At 41.6% G+C, this 27,250-nt stretch overlaps 1 protein-coding gene across 1 annotated transcript in view; it reads right to left on the bottom strand.

Annotated features, from left to right (window-relative positions):
* Positions 1-503: 503 nt before the first annotated feature.
* Positions 504-27,250, bottom strand: part of btbd11a (BTB (POZ) domain containing 11a) — a 193,260-nt gene continuing 166,513 nt past the window's right edge. Inside the window, exons 6-18 of the mRNA XM_080420924.1 lie at positions 25,539-25,704; positions 22,667-22,756; positions 20,224-20,325; positions 17,511-17,604; positions 14,365-14,500; positions 10,163-10,401; positions 8,431-8,609; positions 7,537-7,642; positions 5,175-5,277; positions 4,921-5,002; positions 4,549-4,617; positions 4,114-4,227; positions 504-2,782 (exon numbers count right to left, since the gene is read on the bottom strand). Coding sequence (XP_080277050.1) covers positions 2,549-2,782; positions 4,114-4,227; positions 4,549-4,617; positions 4,921-5,002; positions 5,175-5,277; positions 7,537-7,642; positions 8,431-8,609; positions 10,163-10,401; positions 14,365-14,500; positions 17,511-17,604; positions 20,224-20,325; positions 22,667-22,756; positions 25,539-25,704 — 1,714 coding nt within the window. The 3' untranslated portion in view covers positions 504-2,548. The remainder of the gene's footprint in view (positions 2,783-4,113; positions 4,228-4,548; positions 4,618-4,920; positions 5,003-5,174; positions 5,278-7,536; positions 7,643-8,430; positions 8,610-10,162; positions 10,402-14,364; positions 14,501-17,510; positions 17,605-20,223; positions 20,326-22,666; positions 22,757-25,538; positions 25,705-27,250) is intronic.

Below are 27,250 nucleotides of genomic sequence, written 5' to 3'. Positions count from 1 at the left end.
TCTACACTTACACTGAACGGGATCTCCCAGGGGTCTATACTTGTCCACACCAAATGTCTTCGCCAAAAGCAACCAATCTCAAGCTCACAATGAGTCATAACACAACACTGTGTTAGCCATAGCTCTGGTCCATAGCGTTAGAAGGAGTTCTCCTCCTTCTAACGCTATGGACCAGAGCTATGGTAGCCTGTAGGTCTTCTATTTGTGCAGAATGTGGGCTGAAGCCTAGGTTAGGTGTTTGTTTGGGTTAGGTGCTGGACTAGACACATTCCATCCAGTAAAATTAATTTACAAATGGATCTCCGAGTTATAGATGCGAAAATGTACACAGGACTTAACTGTGTAGATTCTGGAAATTATAAAAATTTGAGAAATATCAATCCTTAAGTTTCCACACACATTGGACAAATTTGGACAAATGGGGATTAGTAAATGGGAAATGTAATGGAAATGTCTTCCAATCAATCAGGGCTTTTAAACCACTAATACATCCTATTAAAAAAAAACAGCTGATCTTCACGCTCACAACGCTTGAAGATATGGTACTTTTGAAAATGTAAGATTTTTTTTTAAATTCTTTGAAAATATTTCACATATATGACATGCCCAAAATATGGACACCAAGTTGAAAGTGGTTAAACTATAACTACTAGTCACACTTACAGTACTCTATCCATTAAAAGTGGGTTCATCATTAAAATGAGAGCGCTAATACAGTATGCAGCTAATTAATATGAATTGTCATTATCATCACATCAGTGTCAGTTTGGTCCATAACTTTAGTCGTAGATTTTAAGTTACCAATTACCCCGAAATGAATAATATTATCTACAGATTCAATTGAACTGATATGAATTTTCAGATATATGCATTCAAATGTACTTTCTACTGGATTATTCAATATAATCAACTGTGATTCCTTCCTTGGAATGCATCAGGAATAGAGAAACAACTTTAAGTACTTCAATAGGCTGCTAAACAATAATCTTACACTGCCCTATCACTCTACATGACACAAGGACATGTGTGACACACACATGTACGTACGTACGTACGCGCACACACACACACACACACACACGCGCACACGCACACACGCACACACGCACACACGCACACACACGCACACACGCACACACACACACACACACATACACAGAAAGCAAAACATAAGACTCACACACACACACACACACACACACACACACACAGATTAAACATGCAACTTTGCATAAACAGAAGCATATAGCTTGAACATAGACGGTTCGAGGAACACATTCAGTTGAGCGTGGTGGTGTTAAGCCAAGCATGTGTGGATGTGGGTACTGTACAAAAAGAAGGAACAACATGACTACTTTCAGGGCCAATGTACCCTGCATCAAACTTCTTTTAAGAAAATCATCATTCCAGTTCCATCTCCAGGTCATGTTAATGTGTGGTTTGCTATAGATAGAAAGCAGCAGGTCGGAGCATGCCTTACTTCTGTCCAAAGGTAGTCAGTGAAGTAAACTCCGCCCAAGAAGCAATATCAGGACAATTTAGTTGAGGGAGGGACCATGCAAATTGATGACAGTGTCCATGAAACGATCACAAAGTTCATTTCCAGTTGAACGTCCATATTTCAAGCTCAAACCAGTTATGGATTTGTCGGGTTGACAGTTGTACAAGTTCAAAAAAGCACGGGAGTATTGGTCGTTGTGGAAGTTCCTCTGATCGGTTTGGCCTCAGCTCACAGTAGAGAACACAGTAAAATATATCCAACATATAAACAACGAAAGATGAAACACACACACAAAATTGTCTCCTATAATGACAGGCTTCAAAATAGGGACGCCAGGGTTAAAGTGATTATCATAATGCAGCCTCTCTGCTACTATTCCCTTCTATTATTACATTTATGATCTGCATCTGTTGCTGTGTTTGACAGATTTGTGATGGTGCTTTGGCATGTCTCATGATGACCATATGCTGTATGTCACCTCATCAGTATTTAAGTCTCCCACAATGTAAATGCGTAACTGTAAACCAATGTCTCGTTAAAGAGATTAATTGCTGATGGAAAAGTTGCATTCATCAAGAGTCAAAATTCCGATCTGCCTTTAAAAGCGAAACATGTATTCCATGCGTATCTCCCATATGAAATACGACGTTTGCACGTTTCATATTTATGGTTAGGGCAAGGTAAAAGCATAAGTGTGCGCATCGCGGTTTCCCTTACGGATGTCAAAGTGATAATTGTCAAGGAGATGTTTCGATGACAGTGCTCGAGCCTCTGTGGAAAATGCAGTGTTTGCTTCAGACAAGCGACAACGCAGTGACAGTGTTGCATGAATATTCCTCCTCTACCATCCGTGTCATGTAACGTTAAGTGGCGGTGGTCCCTCGAGAGTTGCTGCGACAGGAGAATGAACAGAGACAGAGGCGATCCCTGACGATAACACCAAGCAGCTCCTCCAGCAGCAACGCCGACGTGGCGGGTGGATCAGCTGTAGCGCGAGACGGTGGATGTTATAGGCTGACCCGGGTGGGGGCTGCTCTCCGGAGGAGGTCACACGACAGAGCCCTTGGAGGTGGACAGGTGGATGGAGTGGATCCGGGTGGCCAGTGTCCTCTCCAGGTCCTGGAGGATGTCGGTGCAGATGCCAGGGCTGGATGCTGGGCTCTCGGCCGGCGGCAGGGGCTCATACAGAAGCTGCTTGAAGGCCTCCAGTTCAATTAGCAGCACCATGTTCTTCAGGAAGTAGCCCTCAATGAAAGCCGTAAGCTCAGTGGCACCGAGGAACTAAAGGAGAGAGAAGGGAGCACAGGAGAGCAATGGTGGAAAAAGTACTCAAATGTTTTACTTAAGTAAAAGTACCACTACTGCAATATAGAAATACTCTGTTACAAGTAAAAGTGCAGAATAAAAAATGTACTTGAGTAAAAGTACAAAAGTATTGCCATCAAAATATATTTAAAGTACCAAAAGTAAAAGTACTAAAATATTAGCCTAGGTATAAGATAGGGCTAAAGTGGATAATGTATGTTTTATAATATCATAATTTATATCTAAAGTAACTAGTAACTAAAGTTTTCAAATAATTGTAGTGGAGTAAAAGTACAATATTTGCCTCTGAGATGTAGTGGAGTAGAAGTAAAAGTATAGGAAATTGGAAATGCTCAAGTAAAGTACAAACACCTGAAAATTTAACTTAAGTACAGTACTTAAGTAAATGTACTTAGTTACTTTCCACCACTGCAGGAGAGAAATAATGCTTTCCGATAAACACCGCCAAGCGAGCGTTTGTATTGTGTGATTAAGTCACATTAATGTAAACTGCTATTTTTGTCATGAGTAGGCTACATCCATACAGAGCGTCAATACACAGCGATAAAGCGGCACATTTAATTTTGCAAAATGAGGTTGATTTTTCACCCCGAAATAAAATCCTCATCCACCTGTATGAATGAGGCAACACCAATGTAATAGTTTGATGTGTAATATTCACGGGAAGGGAGTATTTGCTAGTCTCAGGGGGAAGGGAAAATGAGTTTACTGCTTCACTCAAGTCGGTGTTAGGGGTCAAGTAGCCTGCCCCGGCGTGTCTGATATCTGGTCTAGAGGGGTGGATTCAAAATCTCCGGAGAAAACAGCCGGTGTCTCCTATTGGTTCACCAATCTGTGCCCGCCAATCTCACCAATCTCTGCTCACCCAATCTGTGCCCGCCCTCGCCCCGCCCTGCTCCGCGCCCCTCCTCCTCCTCCCCCAATGTGCCAATGTGCAGCATTGAGACGTCACAACATTTGGAGCAACGCCCACTGCACTCTGGTTGGTTGGGGGAAATGAAAGGTAGACTCCCACTTCCTATGCCAGAAATTTCAACAGCTTGGTCCGGGCTTTATTTTTGAGCAAAACGCGAAGGAAAATAAAAGCCCGGAGATGGAGGCTATAGGGGTCAAGTGTCTTGCTCGGGGACACTTCACGACTGGGTGAGACAGATGGCCTAAGTTCCATTATGGCAGCTAACGCTCATTAACGCTGTACTCTATGCCAGCGATTCCCAACCTGTGGGCTGGGGTTCCACTGGTGGTCTTTCCAGTGTTGTTTGTGATTTAGGATCACCGGGTCTCACCTTGGCATGTTTGTAGAGATCCACGCAGGTTTCCGTGGTGATGTTCTTGGAGCAGATAATCTCACAGTGTCGCTGAAGGGCCTCTAGTTGGAAGAATTTGGCTGCAGACAACAGCTGCAGAAGAAGACAGTAAACCCAGTGGTGGGTGAAGTACTTTTACTTAAGTAAAGGTAGCAATACCACAGCATAAAAATACTCGAGGTCTATGCAAAATTTTACTTGAGTAAAAGTACAAAAGTATTGGAATCAAAACTATTTTTTTTTAAATGATTTATTAATTTCAAAATAGCAGATCTACAAGCTCACAACGTGTCGCATTGTGACGTGTTGTGAGCTTGTAGATCGGCCATTTAAATTAGGGCATGAGTGGTTAACTTACAAAATAAACAGAATAATAATGCTTGTACTGTAAAGCATGCGTACTGCAACTCTTACCTCCATAATTTCAGTGTTTCGTATGTGCAAGGCCTCAGTGCCACCGTAGTATAGATACTGCATGACCAACTGGAACATAGAAAATACAAATACAAAACATAGGGACATTGAAATGAAGAATCATCTTTCTTGGCCAAGCCAGTTTTGTGTGATGCAGTGAAGCCACAGACTTCCATTTAATAAGATTGTGTGTGTCCAATGATGGGGGAAAGAGCTGTAACCATTTGTTTTAAACATCTCTCGTCCTCTTTTTTTTCTTTTATAGATACTAAACCGGTGCCCGCTAGGCAAACAGGACAAACAGGTCCGTTTGGGGTCCAGCACTACCCCACTGTCAAATGAAAGCAAACAGTCCCAAGTCCACAGTCTTACCTGGAATATATTGTACTTGACATGGCTGATCTCAATGCAGGTGTTCTCTGCAGCTGGTCGGTTTTGGAGAAGGGACTTGAACCTGTGTGACACAAGGATGACATATAGTAAAGTGTAATGAAAACAGAATAAAGTACACACACACGCCCCTGAGTATGACGTAAGAGCAAAATAGTCGCTGTGTGAATATGGTCAATAGTAGTCCCACTGACTCCCACACAGTACAATGCACTTGTATAATTATTCCATTTTACCTGGTTGAAGCCGTAAACAGCAGAACTTTATGTGCATAAAATGGTTTTCCTTCCACCAAGAAGGTGACATCAGACATGTCCTTGTTATTAAGGAAGTGGGGGTCTGAAAGAGAAGATGGGTAGGAAAGAGGAGACTCAATTAAACAACCCACGGCCTCATCATTAGTGGCTCCGAAAGCTCAGAGAGGGAACTACAAAAGCCAGGCACTCAGCTGCCAGACATGAATCACACACTGAATTAACCTGTTCATCATTCGGGTCAGCAGTTTCCAAGTGGAACAATTCCGGTTTCATTACTACTTAAAAAAGGCTGCAGAATGAATCAGATTCTCAGTCCTTTGAACTGTTTTCTATTGTGTACTGTTAATCGATTCCACATTGATGGAATCATGAAATGAATCTCAAGCTTGCATGGTTACATACTGTATATCAAAATGAATTTCGTTTTTAAAGCACTGGCATATAATACAAGCATCTTGTAATAAAAGAAAAGACGAAAATAAATCCTGAACGTCAACTAAATCCTGTATTTGCATCAACACTAGATGGTGCTACAGGGCTGTCCTTTCATGTTTCTGATAAAGCAGACCAGAAATACATGGTATGCCAGAGGAGGTGTTTTGTGTCTTGTTCAAAAAGGTAAATGACCAGTCCACCATGACATTCCAGGCCCTGCGAAAACATCTTCCTAACAAGCATTCACAGAGCACTCATCCTAACACCAGCTGAGTAAAATTCAGTTTTTAATGTTTAAAAGCACAGATGAAAACTCTGAATGTGTATGACATCATCACAGCTTTCACCTTTCTTTGTTTTTGTCTTCAAAAACAACAATAAATGAATTATGGATCATCCATGTTTGGCACCTCAGCTCTGATAATATCATTGTCATCATTCTTAAACGATCCTGCATTTTGAACAGCAATTCATATTACACAATCCCTCAAAACAAATTAAATATGAATACAAATTAAAGTCATGTAAACGCTGGGACGTGCAGTTACTCCCCCAAGCAGTGGTGATGGAAGTTCTCAGATTTTGGACTTAAAGGACAACTTCACGCATTTTCAACCCATCCATCCATCCATCTTCAACCGCTTATCCGGAGTCGGGTCGCGGGGGCAACAGTTCCAGCAGAGAGCTCCAGACCTTCCTCTCCTGAGCAACATTAGCAACTTCCTCCTGGGGGATCCCGAGGCGTTCCCAGGCCAGTGTGGAGATGTAATCCGCCCATCTGGTCCTTGGTCTGCCCCGGGGTCTCCTCCCAGTGGGACGTGCAGCGAGGACCTCCCTAGGGAGACGCTCGGGAGGCATCCGTACTAGATGCCCGAACCACCTAAGCTGGCTCCTTTCCAAGCGAAGGAGCAGCGACTCTACTCCGAGTCTCTCCCGGGTGACCGAACTTCTCACCCTATCTCTAAGGGAGATGCCAGCCACCCGTCTGAGAAAACTCATTTCGGCCGCTTGTACCCGCGACCTTATTCTTTCGGTCATGACCCACATTTCATGACCATAGGTGAGAGTAGGAACGAAGATTGCTCGGAAGACCGAGAGCTTTGCCTTCTGGCTCAGCTCTCTTTTCGTCACCACAGTGCGGTACAGCGACTGCAATACCGCTCCTGCTGCTCCGATTCTCCGGCTGATCTCCTGCTCCGTCCTCCCCTCACTCGTGAACAAGACCCCGAGATACTTAAACTCCTTCACCTGGGGCAAAGCCTCATTCCCTACCCGGACTGCACAATCCACCGGTTTCCTGCTGAGAACCATGGCCTCAGATTTGGAGATGCTGATTTTCATTTTCAACCCATCTTCATATAATTGGTCCTCACTAATGTAATGCTCATTATAATATGGCACCATTTTTGTCTGCCTACCAGTGACATCATCGATGGGGAATCCAAGCTAATAGAAACTGCAGGATTTCTATTCCTTGATAAAGTTAGCATGCTATAATGGAAGCCATCGTTCTCACGTTAATACAAAATCACAAAAAGCCAAAGGCTTGTTTCCATTGTGGTCCATAAACATTCAAACAACTAGACAAACAACAGTATACCGAACAACATCATTATTAATCATGTAAATCTGCAAAGTAGTAACTAAGCTAAATGTAGTGGAGTAAAAATTACAACAGTTGCCACTGAGATGTAGTGGAGTAAGCATAAAGTATCAAGAAATGGAAATACTCAAGTAAAGTAAAAAAGTACCTTGAAGAAAATTTACTTGAGTACAGCACTAGTTACTAGTACTGTAGTAGGTACTTTATACCACTGCTCCCAAGGTTCCGCCTCACTCCACCAACAATTAATTTATGGCACAAAACATCGACGCAAGCGTTCTGAATGCTGGTTCCTTCTCTTACCTAAGCGGGAGGTCTGCTTCTTCTTGATTTCAGTCAGTTTAGGGATGGGGAACGGCCCGTAGCACTGGGTGAAGATGACTGACAGCTGCTGGCTAATCACCTCATTCTGCAAGATAGACACACACAAAAAATGCAGAAATGGGAGATATATATGCAGATTTATAGAGTTTCTTGTTTTTTGTTCCATCTTGGACAATGTATAATTATGCAAATGTGTGACAATAATTCAGTGCTTGAGCAAATGTGCAAATACTCTATGTTGTCAACCACTTAAGTCTGATTTATATACAGTATGTCATGAAAATGATCCGATCTACAAGCTCACAACGCGTCGCATTGCGACATGCCCAATAATAACTTGCCCTAATGAATGCCAGTTTAAAAGTGGATTCTTTCAACCCATGAAGACCGGGAACGCGAATATTTGTAACTCAAATCTTTGCTTCTGGGGGGTCCCTGGAACTAAATATTTTGAGATGGGGGTCCGTGGCCAAATACATATCATTTTGGGGGTCCTTGACAAGAAAAGGTTTGAGAACCACTGATTTAGCAACAGAGTAAAAAAAAAAAACTGTTAAGGTTCTTACACACCGGGGCGATTTTTTTCATGCGAATAATACGTTTTTTTAAAAAACCAAGTCAATGCAAGCTTCCACACCAATTTCGCGGAGCGAAAAAAGCGTCTTTTAATTATTCTGAACGAGTCCGAATTTTGCGTTTATTCGCATATTCGCTGGTGTGTAACCGCCTTTAGGATTTAGAATACATTTTGGAGAATCGGGATCAGGTCTTAATGGGTTAAATGTGCTTTCTGAAATCAGGAGGCTCAGCCTTTGCTTTGCCTAATTGCTTCTTCTAACATGCAATTTGTTGGCATAAAGAGTGACGACGAACCTTGCTGGCTCGGAGGATCTGGAACATCAGCGGCAGGCCGTGCGTGATGAGCTCCTCTGTGTACTCGTCCTCTTGGATGCAGCTGAAGTCTTTGAGCAAACCTTGGATCAGTGGGCGTCTGTGCTGGATGAAACAGGTGCGCAGGGACTCCAGCCAGGTATGCAGGGTCCAGGGAACGCCTAGTGGGAACACCAGCAAAGTGAACAATGAATACAAACAGACTGTCACACTATAGGTTCTTGTAGGCTGTCACCAGTGGTGGAAAGTAACTAAGTACATTTACTCAAGTACTGTACTTAAGTAAAATGGTGAGGTATTTGTACTTTACGTGAGTATTTCCAATTTCCAATACTTTTACTTCTACTCCACTACATCTAAGAGGCAAATATTGTACTTCTACTCTGCTACAATTATTTGAAAACTTTAGATACTAGTTACTTTGCAGATATAAATTATTACGTTATAAAACATACATTAATATTAACACTTTAGCCCTATTTCATACCTAGGCTATTTGAAAATCGCGATGCGACGCGTTGTGAGCTTGTAGATCGGCTTTTTTCAAACATTTTAGTACTTTTACTTTTGGTACTTTAAGTACATTTTTATACCAATACTTTTGTACTTTTACTCAAGTAAATTTTGAATTCCCGACTTCTACTTGTAACAGAGTACTTCTACTTTGCAGTATTGATACTTTTACTTAAGTAAAGCATTTGAGTACTTTTTCCACCACTGGCAGGCTGTCACAACAGCTTGAGGAGAACATAAACGTCTCCATCATTCTGTGGCATTATTAGTACAAAAGGAAGTGTGGAAATTCTGATAACGAATCACATAGACATGACGGCCATTGGCCGGTAATTGGCGCATGCGTGATCTGATCACAAATGATTGGCACAAAAATGTACTATGTATGGTAATGTAGTCAATGAGAGTCAGTTTGCGGTGTCAGTAGTGTCAGCCCTCTGCGATGACTATTAAAAAGCTGTGTAGCACATGAACCGTGCAATGTCAGGATGAAAGTTGATAATTGCCACATGTACTGAATGAACCTCACTCTTGGACCTTGTGCCAGTGAGCCAGTGTTGATTTCGTCGACTAAAACTATCTACTACCTTTTTTCACTGACAAAAACAAACAAAGAAGTAAGCTATGATGACTAAAACTATGACTAAATATGTTGACAATTTCATCAACAAATAAAAACTAGACTAAAATGTTAGTGAGGGACTAGTGGAGAAGAGATCCAGTAGAACTAAAAGACGCTTGGGTGTTGCGCTCTGAAAATAGCAGATCTACAAGCTCACAACGCGTTGTGAGCTTGTAGATCGGCTATTTTCAGCATGCAACCAAGTGTAAAATCAGCCTTTAAGACGCCATCAAGGCACCGCCAAAATACATTTTAGTCGAATAAAACTAGACTAACAGTAAAACCTTTCAGATGACTAAAATATGACTGAAACTAAATGGAATATTATTATTATCTGTCAAAATCAACACTGCAGTGAGCTACATTCACAACTTTGACCTGAGCCATTATGGACTCTGCTAGAAAAGAGACCTATTTTCAACGTCGTTTCATGGCTGATTGACCAGGCGTGATTGGGCGAGCGCAACGTGTATAACACCAACAGCAGAGGTACAGGACAGGTACAGCATGAGCACAGCCCCAGGACAGCGGGTGGCGCCAGAGAGTGAGGCCAATAATGCATGTATTAGTAACTCTGACCTAAACTGCGGATGTCTATGGTGATGTCCACATGGCCATGCTCAGCGCTATGGTACATGGCCTCCCTCAGGGCTCTGAGTTTGGCCTTTCCTGTTCGCAGGGTCCCTCCTCCACCGTTGGCCTGCGTTGTGGCCGACCTCTTCTCACTGGGATCTGAGCCCTCGGCCAAGATCTCCTCCAGGGACAGGCAGTCGCCCTTCTCCTTCTCCGCCTGCGCTAAGAGCTTCCGGAATACATTCCTAGAGGGGAAGAGGTTGGGTGAAAAGAGAAACGAAAGGGAGTGGGGAGAAGATCATGACAGGGTCAGCAGTGGGAATTGGGAGGGATAAATGTCAAAAGATAGATGAGATGAAGAGAGACTGTGAGTGTGGAGTTTGCATGTTCTCTCCGTGTCTCCTAGGGTAGGTACCCTCACAAAGACATGTGGTAATCCTGGTCGCTATACCGCCTCCCCCATGACAGCCTGATGGAGGGGAAGGGAACTGGTTGGAATAACGCGTTCCTTCCACGCGCTACGTCCTACCGGGGAAACCCCCCCCCCCTGTCGGGTGATAAGAAGGTCAGTTGGCTCTCATGCATTGAAGGAGGCATGAGCTCGGCTCTGGGCTCCCTAGGCTGGCCGGGGGAGTGTAGCGCCCAGGATCACTTCTTAGACAATTGGCACTGGGTGAAAAAGGGTTGCAAAATCATGGGATTCAAAAAATGTAGAGAAAAAGAGAGACTGCGAGGCGGAGACCAGGAGACTAGTTCAGAATAAACTTGACCAACAATGTATCTGTTAACATTATTGAATATTCAATTCTGACTGGTCAATCAAGGCTGTCGGCGATTTCAATATGACAGACCACTGCTCTGCTTCTGTTTTTTTAATAAATCAATTGAGTCAAATGAATTACTTTGTTTCGCAAATGACCATGTAGTAAGCGGGATAAAAATGTACAGCGATGCAGTCATTACTGCAAAAGAAGTGCTGACAGGATGATGCAGGACCAGCATCAGTCCTGCATCAGTAGCTGTACATTATCCCTGATGCGTACAGCTCTACACCTGACATGTGAGAGAAGCAATCTCTTCTTAACCCATTAAGACCGGGAACGCATCTGTGTCATTTTAGATTTGATTTGAACCTCTTTAACCATTATCTAATAGTTTGGCTATTCAAAAATAGCAGATATACAAGCTCAGAGTGCAGCACCGAGTGCCGCGCTATGAGCTTGTAGATCTGCTTGTTTTAAATCATGAAAATGTGTGCAAATCTTTGAATATATATTTTTCAAAGAGAACATTTGTAACTCAAATCTTCGCTTCTGGGGATTCAACAAATGTCTTCTAAATCCTAACAGTTAAAAAAAAAAACTAATGTTGTAGAATATCAGTGGTTCTCAAACATTTTTCATGTCAAGGACCCCCAAAATTATATGTATTTGTCCGCGGACCCCCCATCTGAAAATATTTTGTTCCAGGGACCCCCAGAAGCAAAGATTTGAGTTAACATTTTATATATATATTCAAAGATTTACACAAATGTCCAAGTTTCCCCCCCAAAAATAGCAGATCTACAAGCAGATCTCATAGCGTGGCACTCGGTGCCGTGCTATGAGCTTGTAAATCTGCTATTTTTGAATAGCCAAAGAAATCTTAAGTGACACAGATGCGTTCCCGGATTCAATGGGTTAATTGATTACGTGTGATTCGATCTGGAGAGTCACAGCATAAGGAACTGGTCTTGTTATTTTTTTTGGATCACTGCCTGCCATATAATAACCAGGCAGTGCTTGGTTATTATATATACAGTATATCATTTGGGGGGGGTGATAACTGTGCATCTAAATGTTTGGAGACACCCACGGCTGTCTACGTAGGATCCGGAAACCACTATAGAACTTTCCCTTCAGTCGTGACCTTGAACAATGTCATGAAAATAAAACATGGCAAAACATTAAGTACTGTAGCTTTACACGCCGGGAGAGTTCTGAAAATATTTATTTATTTGGGTAAAGATTCTAATTCACTAAGTTATAAAAGCTTTACTTTATGGACTATGAATTCATGTAAGTTCCCCTAACTCAAACGTATTCTGACAGCAGAGGGAAACCCTCTGAGCTTGCACCACACATAAGCGTGCTCATTCTGTAATTGACCGTCTTCATAATGCTGTTTTGCATTGTTGGTTCCAATATTTAATGGACTATATATTATCCCCTCTCCCCCTCATCCTTCATTCCTTAAATCCATACGGTTTAAATCGATGTGTTGTTTGAATGTGTGGTCTTTACTGGTGAAATGACAGCTCTCAATGCATAGAATAGAACATACAAAGGTATTTACTGTACTGTAAATGTACTGTAGTGTATTTAGTAAAGAGTTTATTTATATTTTTATTCTTTTGTAAACTTATGTGACACCACTACTTTCTAGGAAGGGACCCCCGGGTTCCAAACTAAAAATACATAATGAATTAACCCAGAGGTCTTCAACAGGGGGTCCGCGACCCCTAGGGGGTCCGTGGAGGTACTGCAGGGGGTCCACAAAATTGTTGTTAGATTAGATTAAAAAATAAAAATTATAAAACATGTTTAATATATTTCTTATTTTTTCAAAAATGTCCATTTGTCTTTAAATGTTTATGTTTAAAATAAATCATGATTCTGTCCATTTTGAATAGCTTCTATACTTTTTGTGCATTATTGTGCAATTGACAGATTGTTGATAGTATTGACATTGGTTCTCAGTTAATAAGGTATGTTTATAAATGGCATTGGTACGGACACCCTACTCACTGTACCTTGTACATATGTTTAAAATAAAAGCATGAATACATTCATCTGTATTATTTTAATAGCTTAGTATTGAATGCACAATAACATGGTCTGTTTATACATATGAAACACAATTTTATACATAATTTTACAATATATGTTGTAGCTTTCTTGTGGTCCCTGGAACATATATGTTCCAATGTAAAATGAAATGCATAGACTAGATGGTTGGTTGTACAGGATGAACATTTTGAATTTTGGTTGTCATGCAAGCGTCTCGTATGAATGAAAGTTTTGAGTTTTAGTTTTGAGCACCTGGGTAATAAGAGCACAAGCTCATATGTGTTTTTTAAATCTTCCATCTTCTCCTAATGCATCCATTAGCGTGTATGTCTTAGTTTTGTGTGGACTCTCCTTTTATGTGCTCCTTTTAGTTTTGTGTGGATTTTGTCCAGCTTCCATCTTCTCCATCTTCATCCACTTCAAACACATCATATGAGCTTGGGCTCTTATCACCTGGGTGCTCAAAACGAATGAAAACAACTTTCATTAATACGAGACACTTTTATGCCAGGGACCCGTACACAGAACACACACACACTCAGAACACACACACACACTCAAATCACCAAGGAGTAAGGACTGACACAGAAATGTTCCCATCAAACATCAAAATGCATGAATGCAGTATGAAGCAGGCCCTAATAAGTTACCATAATGGACATAATGTGTCCATTATTTTGTCCTATCGCACCTATAGCACACAACAAACGGTTTTGCTGTCACGGTCTTTGTGACCCCTGACTTCAAGACGTTTACAAATTGTGGCCCCCTGCCTAATCTAGTTGAATATCCCTGAGGTAGGGGGTCCCTGCCCCATCTCCCCATCAGTTTGGGGGTCCCTGGCCTGAAAACGTTGAAGACCCCTGAATTAACCAATTAAACCCTATTTCAAAAACAGTGAAAATAGCATATCTACAAGCTCACAACGCATTACATCGTGAGCTTGATCTGCTATTTTCACAATTTTTGAAAATGACAGATTTCTCTTTTCTTGGGGAAATTTACAGCAATGCATTGATATTAAAAAGAAAATGTACCTCGTAAATCAAGTACTAAGTATTTGACAGGAGGGCTTATCAATGCCTATTGGTTCCCCCTTCACCAATGAGGACATTTGTGACTCTCATGTCATATTTTATGAGATGACATAAACAGGTCAAATGGTGATTCAGTGGATGAATGATATTAATAATTTATAACAAATGTGCATATCTACTTTGGTGCCACCGTGCCCGGCATGTGTGTGTGTGTGTGTGTGTGTGTGTGTGTGTGTGTGTGTGTGTGTGTGTGTGTGTGTGTGTGTGTGTGTGTGTGTGTGTGTGTGTGTGTGTGTGCGTGTGCGTGTGCGTGTGCGTGTGTGTGTGCGTGCACATGTTTTACCTATGCCCGTGTGCTGCTGCCAGGCTGTAGGAGTTCATGTCTCCCAGTGGGGTGGAGGAGATGCCATTTCGACACATGGTCCCAATCAAGGGGTCTGCGCCTCTCTCCAGCAGCAAACTGACCAGCTCAAAGTTCCCTGACCACAGCAACAAACAAACAGCAGCAATGAATAAGGGACCAAATGTAGCTGTCGTGTCCATAGCTATTCATTTATGCCTTTCAGTTGAAAGATCCCATGCCAACGGCATCTAAACAAGAGATGTCAGGACACGTTCACCAATGTATAATGTTGTTCAGCAAACGTCATAGTATATATGACGCATGTCCATCACAAGCCTCTGCAGCCATGCAGCAATGAGCGGTGACTCATCAGAAATGCTCTGGCTTTTTCTCATCCACCGAATTGCAGATTTTAATTTAAGGTAATTAATTAAATTGGGTGACCAAAGGTGTAATTTATATAGCACTTTTGGGTTGAGAACAAAATGAGTCACAGTTAATCATTGATGCACTGCATCAGCCTTTACAGAAATATGAATTATCTAATGCACGAACGGTAGATTAAAAAAAAAGAAATATGTATATTCCAAAGATTTCAGACAGTTGAAATATTTGTGAGCACGAACAACATTACTAGAAACAAGACAATCCAAGGTTCTTGCCTATTATAGTGTCTCAAGAAAAAAACATTGCTCTGTTGAGAATAAATCAGTGGTTGCATTGACATTGATGACTCAAGGCGCAAGACACATCATGCTGGTGCAAACTTTCATTTCATTCTGTGCTTTAGTCACTGAAATCTAAGTCAATGTTAAGCTAAATAAATGTGCCCATATTCTCATTGCGTCTACAAAGCCCCAGCCACAAGCTTTCTATTCACAAAAATCAATCAAATTGTCCGTGACTCATTTCCTCCTCCACTAATATATATCTGCCACAGCAAAAATGCATTTAAAAGACTGAACTCACTGTCCCTTTGGTCATAGCAACAGCATGTCAACTTTATGTCACGCTGTGATATATTTCACCATTACACAGTATTCATAATTTCATGAATTGTAGCGAGCGAACAGTATTCATAAAGCAGTGATATGTTCTTTCACCACGTTACCGTGGTCAAGGACTGGCAAATTTAGAGGATTTGCCCTAAAATAGGGTGGTTATCAAATAAATTTTTTATTTAAATATTTCAATGGACCCTTCGCTAAACCCCACCCCAAAAGCGATTGTCCAATGCCAGCTTAGCAACCGTTGTTAGCCTGGCACAGGTCTGGCAAGCTTTCGTCACCTGCCATAGCTGTCAATGTTATTTCGCCCGCACACACACAATCATTTGCAACATAATAGCAAGAATAGGAATACCACGATAACGCAATGGTGACTATGAACCACGTACCCAAACCCGTTGGAGGCTGCTTTTCCCAAGCTGAAATCTGCACTTAAACTGCAAGGCTGAATATGGCTGTGTTGTTGAACACATACACAGCTTAACGTCAGGAAAGTTACACGACACGACTCACTCGCCCAAGTGGTGTCAATAATAGGCTACTAATCACCGTGATCGTAACAAAATTCAGAATCACAGCGCTGCCTGTTTCGGATTCCGCACGTTAAAGTATATTCATTCATTTGTTCGTCTATTTATTAACTGCTACTGTAGTCTTACCCTGCGGTACATGAAAACTCCTGTTACAGTCATGGATCAACTTCAACCTGGTGTTTGCACTTTCTCCATTTACGGTCCGTACATATATATAAACGTTCAGATTTCAAATATAAATTGCTTACCCTATGGCCACGGATGTTAAAATGATGCACGGGACTGTCAAAAGTACCCGTATATTCTGTATTGTTCAATAAAAAGCATTTTAATCCGATCTGTGGCCATTTTCTCATAGAGTTATAATGTATCAGAGTGCAATACACCTACCAACCGATAGGGTCGCTTTGTTGAAAGCATATGGAGAAAATGGCCACCGATCAGATTAAAATGCTTTTTATTGAACAATACGGATGATACGGGTACTTTTGAGAGCCCGTACATAAATGTAACATCCGTGGCCATGGGATAAGCACTTTATATTTGAAATATGAACGTTTCTGTAGATGTACGGGCTATAAATGGAGAAAGTGCAAACACCAGGTTGAAATTCATCCATGACGGTCGAGACAGACGACCGTCGTGTATCCATGGCTATTACTCCCTCTAACATTTCCCGTGTTTTTAGTTTATTGAAATAATGTCATGCACATTTGTCCAGTGCATAGCCTACTGCAGGCCTTGTTGACTAGATTTAGAAGAGATTTTGAAGCTATTGCTGCTGAAATGATCGATTATTTTTAAGGGGAAAAGCCGTCATTTAACATGCAAGTCAATGGGTGAGAAGCAGAGATTGCCAGGCGCTGCCAGGCCTGGGTGTGACTAACTTCGCACCACCAGTCACAGAGTGGAGTGGGTGGGGCTTAGCGAAGGGTCCATTGTGATAGTATCAAACATACATATCGTTGCTGTCGCGCAGAAACCAGCTAACTCTATTTTTCCGCTTTTTTCTATATTTTCCCCCCCATAAATCAGTACTATTGAACACCCTTTTCTTTACGTCTGTGTACCAATGAACCAATGAAAAGTATTAAAAAGCGCTTCTGACAAAACCAGCTAACTCCATTGGATCCTCAAACGTTCTGCTAAACCAGCTAAGTCCACCAAAGGGGGGTGGGGTTAGCTGGTTTTGCTGACTCCAGGCTCCACCCTCATTGGAGGTCAAAGCTTGGAGCTTGGAGGTCCATTCAGCTGTTCTAATCAATAATTAACAAAACCTCCACCTTTTGTTTTGTTTTTGTCATTTCCTGAAAAATTTACATTTTGGAGTTAGCTGGTTTCTGCCCGACAGCAGAGATATCAAGCATATCAGACGGTGTATACATTTCCCAAAAGCAAATACATGTATTATGTTTTATCCATGCGTGACCGAATTACATACATGAATACAATGTATTCATGCATGTAATTCAGTCACGCCGGGATAAAACATATTCCGATAAAAATGAATGACCAGAGGGGGCATAACAAAAGCAATAGGCGTGGATTTCTCCCCTCATCCACTCCAGCTAATGGAATGCCGGATGCGAGGCCTTGGTGTGCTTACCCGCAGCAGCAGCCAGTTGTAGCGGCGTCTCCGTGTAGTTCTCGGCTCCGTCCTGCTCAGCACCCTCCACGTTGGCTCTGTTATCCAGCAACAACTGAAGCAGCAGTGGAAGGAGGCATGAGGGAGCGAGAAGACAAGAGAAAAGAAAGAAAACAGGCAAGAGGAAAACCTCATCTTAAGCCTAATTTATACTTCTTTGAGCGGCCATTGTCACTTGACAATCTGTTATTTTCGAAAAAGCAACACTGTGCGGTGGTATATGACAAAGTATGAAAAGGGCTTTACAGTCAGGCTCATCGAGATGGCAAATCTTAACTGATGGAGACCTATAGCTCACTGCAACCCATCCAGTCCCACTTTGAGAATCAACTATCCTTTCTCATTAAGTGTTCTTGTTATCGCCCTACAGGCCGGAACGGCCAAGGCGAGGGATTATGTTTTCACTCGCAGGAGTCTGTCTGTCTGTCTGTCTGTCTGTCTGTCTGTCTGTCTGTCTGTCTGTCTGTCTGTCTGTGACCACCTAGGCTGCCCTAGCGTGGCTGATATCTGGTCTAGAGGGGCGGGTTCAAAATCTCCGGAGAACATTTCCGTGAGATCCCATTGGTTCACCGATCTGTCCGTCAGCCCCCGCCACGCCCCATGCTCCTCCTCCTCCCCCAAATGTGCAGCATTGAGAGCCCTGACGTCACAACATTTGGAGCGACGCCCACTGCACTCCGGTTGGTTGGGGAAATGAAACACTTCCTATTCCAGGAACGTCAACAGGCTGGTCCAGGCTCTTATTTTTGAGCAAAACTATAGAAAATACAAGCCCGAATTCTTCAAATCAGCCTCATGGTGGCACTATAACAGGTTGTTTCACCTTTTGGCCTATAAGTAGATAAACCTTCATTGATCCCGCGGGGGGAAATTCAGGCGCCATATAACTCTAACTCTAACTTTTTGCTGCCAAAAGGCAATTTCTTCCACCAAATTAGGGACAAACGGTCTCATGAGTCACTGACAATGACCGTCAAACATGGTTTCGATACTCCATACCTTTTGCCTGCAATTGCCTCCACAAAATTGTGGGCGGAGCCTATTTCTTACCAGAAATGCCATATATGGTGAACGCACCATCCAATCCAAGTTTGAATTGCATGTAGAGCGGCCCTCTATAGAGCACAACTGCTTTCACCTCTGCCCATAGGGGGGGTGCCACAAACAGTTGCACCGTCTGTCGTACACTACAGCCTCCTCGTGTCCTGGCGGCTGCCCACGACCGACACAGCCCTGTGCAGGCAGCCCGGTGGGCACACATTTTCACGATTTTTCTAAAATAGCAGATCTACAAGCTCATTGCGCGGCACTCGGTGCCGCGCAATGAGCTTGTAGATCTGCTATTTTTGAATAGCCCAAAATTCTCGCGGGATCTGCTCTCTGAGCGGTGCATTTTTTCTAGTTGTTGTACTTGTTGCATTGTGCTTTTTCTGAGAAGCTCAGGGTTTAGGGTTGACTTGTATGACTTGAGATATACTCTTTGTGTTGAACACAGAAACAAAATGGTGGCTGATCCTCTTCCACTCACCGACAAACACTGGAATAACTGCTTAATGCAGTTGGTGCCGATTAATTTGAGATTTTTCGGCGTACAATGCTCAGTGGTGCTTTCAGCCAGCGTCCATTTGAACAGTTTCCACTGTCACAAAATGCATACAAACATGGGGAACGAAGCTCTGAAATTTGGCCTTCCTCAAAGCCACGTAGCATGTTAAGTGATCTCTTAGACCATCTTCAGCTTCAGACCCAGTGTATAATAGTGAGTCATTTACACCTCTTAAGAGCATGCATGATTGAAAACAAATATCTGAAGAGCTTGCCTCGATTGGGAACAGTCTACCCTATCCCTCTCCAGAGGTACTTGAGATGATTAGGAGCAAGGCAAAGTAGACAGGATCTGTGGTATCATTTCTAGAATCATTATCATAATGCACCACAATAATAATACTAATCATCATCATCATCATCATCATCATTATAATCATTTTCTGGGTGAAAAAAGGCCAGGTCAAGGGCCACAGGTTGAATGTTTAAGCCCAAATAATACTTTGTTGCATGATGGCGCCGCGCTCTGAAATTAGCCGACCTACAAGCTCACATCGTGTCATAGATGTACTCAGTGGTGGAAAAAGTACTCAACTGTTTTACTTAAGTAAAAGTACCAATACTGCAATATAGAAATACTTTTTTATAAGTAAAAGTCCAGAATTCAACATTTACTTGAGTAAAAGTACGAAAGTATTGGCATCAAAATGTACTTAAAGTACCAAAAGTCAAAGTACTAATCGCGACGCATTGTGAGCTTGTAGATCTGCTATTTTCAAATAGCCTATGTATAAAATAGGGCTAAAGTGGTTAATGTATGTTTTATAATGTAATCACTTATATCTGAAAAGTAACTAGTAACTAAAGTTTTCAAATAATTGTAGTGGAGTAAAAGTACAATATTTGTCTCTGAGATGTCGTGGAGTAGAAGTAAAAGTATTGGAAATTGGAAATACTCAAGTAAAGTACAAATAAAATGTTTCACTACAGTACTTAAGTAAATGTACTTAGTTACTTTACACCACTGGATATACTGCGTTGTGAGCTTCTAGGTCTGCTGTTTTCGGGGCGCGGCGCTGTCATGCATACATAGCACAGATTAGGCATTACAGGTCATAAACGTCACTACCTGCACAACAGGGACGTGTCCGTGTAACACGGCGAAAGTGAGTGGCGTCCCCTGGCGCGTTTCGGGATAAACTGAGGGGTGCTTGTTTACTGTGCTTGGCACCTGGGAAGTCATAGGTGAGGTTCAGGGAGAGAGATACACAGCCATTAACATTCACAGCTCAGGTGCGAGAGAAGGGGAAGGAGCGAGAAGCAATATGAAAGAGAGAACACAGTAAAATCGTCTGTTCGAGTAACTCTCGAGTGTAAAAATGGACCAGTCCTTTCTCACACTCTCAGGGTTAAACTAACGTTGAGGATTTTTTTTTACTGTGAAGCAAAGGAGGGCAAGATGGCAGAGAGGGAAACCTCGAGTAGCTTGAGTTCGTCTTCGTTATTCAGTCCTTGTCACATATTTCACACTGCCTCCGCCTGTAAAAAGTGCGACTGTGATGAATGTGTCTCACTAGGCAACGCTCGCTATCCTAACCACATCCTGCACCCTGCATCCTGTCTGTCTACCTAGCTCCATCTTTTTAAATTGTGCTTCATTTGAATGGAGACGGATTGAGAGAGAGGAACAGACAATTGACAATGCCTATACTGATGCTGTCAAGACGGGCACTGGTGACTCACAAACAAAGCAACAGGAAAGACTTCAGGAGCCAGTTTGAGGCCCTATTTTCTACTGTAGCTTTATGAAAATGATGAATTGTAGCTGCTACTCATAATGCATAGATTCAATAACAAAAAAGCTATCGTATTTCAGTCTTTCCTTTTTTAAATTTCACTGAAGGGAGTATTAAAGTATCTGTCTTCATTGTGCTGAATACCAAATGTGAATTATTCATGTTTGGTAGCTTCACCAGAAATGGAGGGTGTTTACTGGAAAAAAAAACACCGCTTATTATGATAGACGGAATGTTGTCATTTGTAATTACAACATTGCTTGATGTGGATTGTTTTTACGTGAATTGTTCATTGAACATTGCTTATTCTGATCCGACATGTTTACTACAGCCAGGAGCTTTGCTTTTGAGTCACCACACCGCGAAATCTGGAGTGTTCATTCAACCACTTTCAACCTTCAGACGTCCCTATTTTGGGCACGTCGCTATAGGCGAAAACGTTCCCAATCTTCTCTGGAATTAGCAGTGCAGAAATAGCCAATCTACAAGCGCACAACACAGCGCATGGTGACCCGTTGTGAGCTTATAGATCGGCTATTGCTGCAGCGTGACACCGCCATACGGCGATGTATGAAATAGAGCTTAAGTGGTTAACGTAAAAATGTGAAAATGGATGGGTAACATTTTTACCCTTTCAGATTTAAATGAGCACTCTGGATTTCACTGTGCAGTGTGCATGCTAAAAATGTCATGCATATGCACGCAACGGATAAAACTCTCACAATCAACCAACAACGGGGACACTATATGAGTGAGACGCATGATCAATGAAGCATTTCTCCTCTCGTCTGTTCTTATTGCACAGCGATACTATCAGAACTACACACAACGGGATCCAAACTAATCCACTCCTAGATAAGATGTTAAGGAATGTTTGTTTGACCACCCCCGTGGGTGTTCTCAAAGGGTGACAAACGATCAATTAAAGCGTAATGAAAGCTCATGCTTCATGTATATAAGTCCGTGGTGGCAAGTTACATTCAGTGCACACTAATCCACTAATCCACTATTGACGCAGCTTCAACTGCAGTATAAAACTTCTAAAAGAACATTTAAAAGAGTAGTTCACCCCAAAATGACTTTTTTCCTATCGATTAGTCACCCAATGGAGACTTGAATTCATGGATATTTTTCAGTTTTTGTCGCATTCCTAAGACAATAATTTGATGGCCGGCAGCGGTTCCAGTAGGAGACACGAAGAGTCTCCTCTGTGTCTCCTAACGGGACCGCTGCCTACCGGTCCGCTGGTCATCAAATTATTGGCTTAGGAATGCGACAAAAACGAAATAATATCCATCAATTCAAGTGTCCATGGGGTGTCTAATTGATACAAAAAAATCAAAAACATTTTTTTGGGGGGTGTACTATCCCTTTAATGTGAGGAAAAGAAGGCGCTCCACTGGAGACGGGTCAGTGAAATATATGTCTTGCAGACAATTTTCTCTGCTACTGAATTGATCGATGACTTCTGACCAGTTGTCAGCTCTAAAGTGCACTTCATGTAATTAGCCTCCAAAACAATAGAAAGCATGCCCAGAGCAGATAAGGAAGCCAAAGAGCAACACAAAAGATGGAGCTTTGTATTCACTATACAGGAAAATCCTCAGTATAGAACACTGAGGAGTTTGCTGTGAAATGCAACATCAAAACATACAATACAGTACAAATCAACAAATGCATATGTATCGTACATCCCCCCCCAAAAAAAAAGAGAACAAGAAGAAGCATAATATCCAATTATTTCAAGAGTCACGACGCCATCTGGTCAGAACTAACCTCACTGTTGATGTCGGCCCCGGCATCCAGGAGCATCTGTACCATGGCTTCATCTCCACGAACACAAGCGTACATGAGAGGCGTCATCCCCTGGAGGAGAGAGAGAGACACAGAGAGGCCACAGTACTCTAATCCGATCCTTCCCAAACGTTTCACCTCCAGACACCAAAGGAGACTTTTGATGTCTCCCTGGGACCCAAACAAGTAAAAAAGTATTTTATCCAACCACAAACTTAAAGCCTTACGTTTAAATTACAATGCATTAACCAGATTGTTAGTTAAATAACTTAAATAGCGATTTAAGAGAGTAGCATACAAGATTTGTGTTGCTAAAATGTTTCAAAAAAGATTCCAATATTCTTTTGAAAATAGCAGATCTACAAGCTCGCAACAACGTGTCGTATGCTTGTATCTGCAATCTGCAATGTTTATAGGGTTAAAGTGGTTGGATGCACAAACTGTATTGTTTGACACAAATACACTTATGTAATTGAAGTTAATTTCAATGTTTTCCTGCCACAAACAATTATTAATTATTATCCCTCCTTCTAGGTAATCAGTTCTTTCTGTTCGGATGTTGATTTGACGCTCCAAGAATACCACTTTGCACACCACACCGCAGCATATGCAATTAGCCTTCTCTCGAATTCGACACACCTACTCACATTCTGCTCCAAGTCGCAGGATGAAACCTGCATCAACCAATATATCACCTACTGTTATTGCAAGAGTGAGGGGATAATAGGGAGCCAGCTGAGTGCACTCTTGGTAGCAACACATTCCTGTTTATTATTATAGATGCTAGACTCAACCGGTGCACCTCTACAGGCAAATAAAGCTGTCTCTTTTTGATGAGCCCCTGCAAACCCACACTTCAGCATCATACGTCTGATCAGGGCCGTTGCGCAATAAACGGACTGATACAGAGAGGTCCACTTGTGACTCACCCATATTGACAGCTTTCATCCTCTTGTGGTGATTCATTCATAAATACATCCAGGACACTGATGCAGTGAATTAGCAACCAGCTACCAGGCAGATCAAGGACTCTGCCCCATACTGAAATACACCAGTTACTGTACCAAATGACGAGTGATGAAAGACTCTATACTGATCTTATGACACCCCCGTAATGGCATTTGTTCCGTACTGCCATTTACCTGGCTTTATAAGGAAATAAAGTGCTGTGTCTGACTGCTGCCTTTTCATTTATATTAGCAGTGGGCCAGTGGCATTAAGAGGGAAATGTCAGTCAACACTATTTTGTCATATTCACAACTACTACTAAACATTAATTCTGCTCTGGCCTTTCAAAGCTCAGATTCATACAGAGGAATAAATTGACCTGCCAGCAATACTGCTGACTTGCATGTCATGAAACAAGGTGAAAATGCAGGCTTATTAGGATGACAAGAACAGCTTTGTATTAACAAAAGGTTAAAGAAAATCCTATAGACTTTGGAGTGCATTTTTCGACATTGAACGTATACGGGCACAGCTTCCTGACCACGGAAAGTCAGATTGCACAAAAGCAGTGGTGGAAAAAGTACTCTGATGTTAAAAGTAGAAATACCACAATGTAGAAATACTCTGCTAAAAGTAAAAGTCCTGTATTCAGAATTTCACTTGAGGTGGAAAAATATTGGCATTAGAATATGCTTAAAGCACAAAAGTAAAAGTAAAACTTTTCCGAATTTGTCCAACCTTTTTGAATATAGCCGATCGGCTATTTTCGAATAGACAAACTTTAAAATAAGGCTTAATTGTTTGCTGTATGTTTTGTAATACAAATCTAAATCTGCAAAGTAAATTGTAGCAAACGTTTTCAAATAATTGCAAAAAGTTAATTTTAGATGTAGTGTAGAGTAGAAGTATTGAACATTTTAAATACTTAAATACTGAAGTAAAGTTAAAGTACCTCAAAATTGTACTTAAGTAGCCTACAGTACTTACTTACTTTCCACCACTGCACATATGCTATTCCACTTGGCACCACAAGGAATAACCAATCATTCCATTGAGTGAGGAAGGTGGAAAACCCAAATGACATTAACACCTGGACACGGCTACTGGGTTTTATTGACCCAAATGACCAACCCATCTGTGTTGGCACTTGGCAAGCAAGGTAATAAGGGTTGTGCTGTCAAGAGCAAGGTTATGGCAATGGCTTACCATCTTTTCTGAGCTAAAAAAAAGAGGTGACATTTACCTGCTGAGATTATAGATTCTAAGTACCAACTGTAATGATACTGATAAGTGCTGCACTCATGGTCTCACATCATTCAGTGTAAGTACCAACTGTGACGAGTGCTACACTCATCTGTCTCGATTGATGCTAGCGAATAGCGACTGATCAAGATATGGCTACCATGCAGACATATCTTCGCTACTCGTTTTTGTTACTTACGTTTTGTTTTCTTGACCACAATGTTAAGAATGTAATTTAGATAGCATGTTACTTAAACAGATGCTAGGTTAATTGTTTAGATATCCTATAGTTTCAATGTACAGATTGTTATTTCGATAGTATATTGTTGTTTAGACAAGATGGTTTACCTGGGATCCTAGTTTCTTGAGGCGCTACACTGTCTCTCTGCATTCTATGTACGTGATTACCTTACTTATTGTAAGTCGCTCTGGATAAAAACGTATGCTAAAGGCCTAAATTGTAAATTGCACTGCATAAAAAGATAGCACATTCCATTACTCACTGTGAACAGCCTGTGCCCAGCAAGCGTGTGAACTTGGATGGGATGTTTAGTAATTAACCTTATGAATGCATGTGGCTGGTGGCGGGTATAATTCTCCACTTTGCCTGTGTGTGTAGGTGTGCGCCGTTAATGACGTGCATGAGTGTTTAGGTGTCGGCTACCTGCTCGCTCATGCTGTTGATGCCATCGGGGCCCAGCAGGTTAACAGCCTGCTTGACCAGGTCCGTTCTCCCACAGTTCAACATTCTGAAGCCCAGGTCCTGCAGGAACTTGGCCTCCGTGGAGGCTGCGTCCAGCTTCCTGGAAGCGCAGAAACAATCGTCCGCCCTGGAGAGGAAGACATGCACCACATGCATGACTGTGATTAGTCGGAGAACTGATCTGAGAAACGTATTTTTTTTTTACCACTAAAACCCTCTATTCTTAGTGAAACAGGCCTGAGTTACACCGAGTTATTTTTGGTGAATGTCCCCCCCCCCCCACCCCACCCAACCAGTATCGGGATGCTGCGGTTCAAGTGGTTAAATATCCATAGACGCATATACGTCTTTGCTGTGTAATAAAAGGGAATATGAAAATATTGTTTCTATGGCCTTTAAAAAATATATCGTGGTAAAATAAATTGAAGTCAGGGACCCACCTTTGAGAAATAATTTCAAGAGCTGAGATGTGTTCATTCAAAGTCAATTAAAGATCGTTCTGCAAATGGAAGCGTTTAATTTCATATTCGTATTTTTCATTCCTCTGCTTCACTACAGTGGCTATTCTGATGTAAAACATTCAGCTGTCAATCATTTTGTCTGGTTACAAAAACATATTCATGTGTGCGTGTGCGGTAAACACATTTATCTACCATGCTACAAATAGCTGTTAAGCTCACATTGTGGCTCATGTCTGTAGCTTATCACAGCAACAATGCTGTTTTTTCATGACGATCGACAACACATTGCTTTATCTTGGTGTTTTTTTGTGATCCTTGAAATAGCTGTCAATCGACATATTGAAATAATATAACAAAAGCAGCCTGATAGTTATGGAAGCCCAATTCTGTAAATGTGATGAAATAAAAATAAAAATAAAGATACTGTCATAGTGTCATTACTGATTGATTGAGTGATTAAATGACTGACCTCTTTATTGACAAAAGTGCTTACAGTATTTGTACAGTCCATATCATTCAACACGTTCACAAACACACATTAGATACACCAGTCCACATAAGAGCAGTGAACAAGGAAAAACTGCTTTCATGTATTATGCTCCACACAAATGGAACAAACTTCAGGACTCTCTGAAACTGGTGTGATTGGTCTCAATAGAGACATTCAGGGTGCTTCTTGAGGACACACTACATAGTGACTGCACCTGTTTCATGTAACACATTACAATGCATCTGTGACATTGTAATGTGATTCAAATGTTTGTTATTGTTTCTCATTATGTATGTATTTTATATGTTGTTATCAGGGCGTCGTTGAAAAAGAGAGCTTGCTCTCAATGGGCTTCCCTGAATAAATAAAGGAAAAAGAAAGAAAGAAAGATATCTATCAAAAGAATAAAACCAGTGGTGTGTTCTACCGTGTTACGCTATATACTACGTAGTATGACGTGCAGAATTCTTTGAAAAATAGCATAGCCCTCTACTAACCCTTTCATCCATTGACCACGGGCGAGCGTAACCATGACCACGCGCATGTCGAGCATATCTTATGCCCTCTGAAAAAACCTAGAACACACCACTGAATAAAACACAATAAAGCTTGAGCGCTTCTTTCCATCATGGTTCTTTGAGTGTGCCATGTGTTAGGCTGTAGAAGAGCCAAACAGAAAATGTTTTAAATACATTCTTTCCCATATCCAAGGCAACTAAAAT

This window comes from Gymnoscopelus braueri (assembly GCF_963280865.1).
Source record: "Gymnoscopelus braueri genome assembly, chromosome: 23".
NCBI classification, from domain to species: Eukaryota; Metazoa; Chordata; class Actinopteri; order Myctophiformes; family Myctophidae; genus Gymnoscopelus; species Gymnoscopelus braueri.
This window is presented reverse-complemented; position numbering and strand designations above follow the sequence as displayed.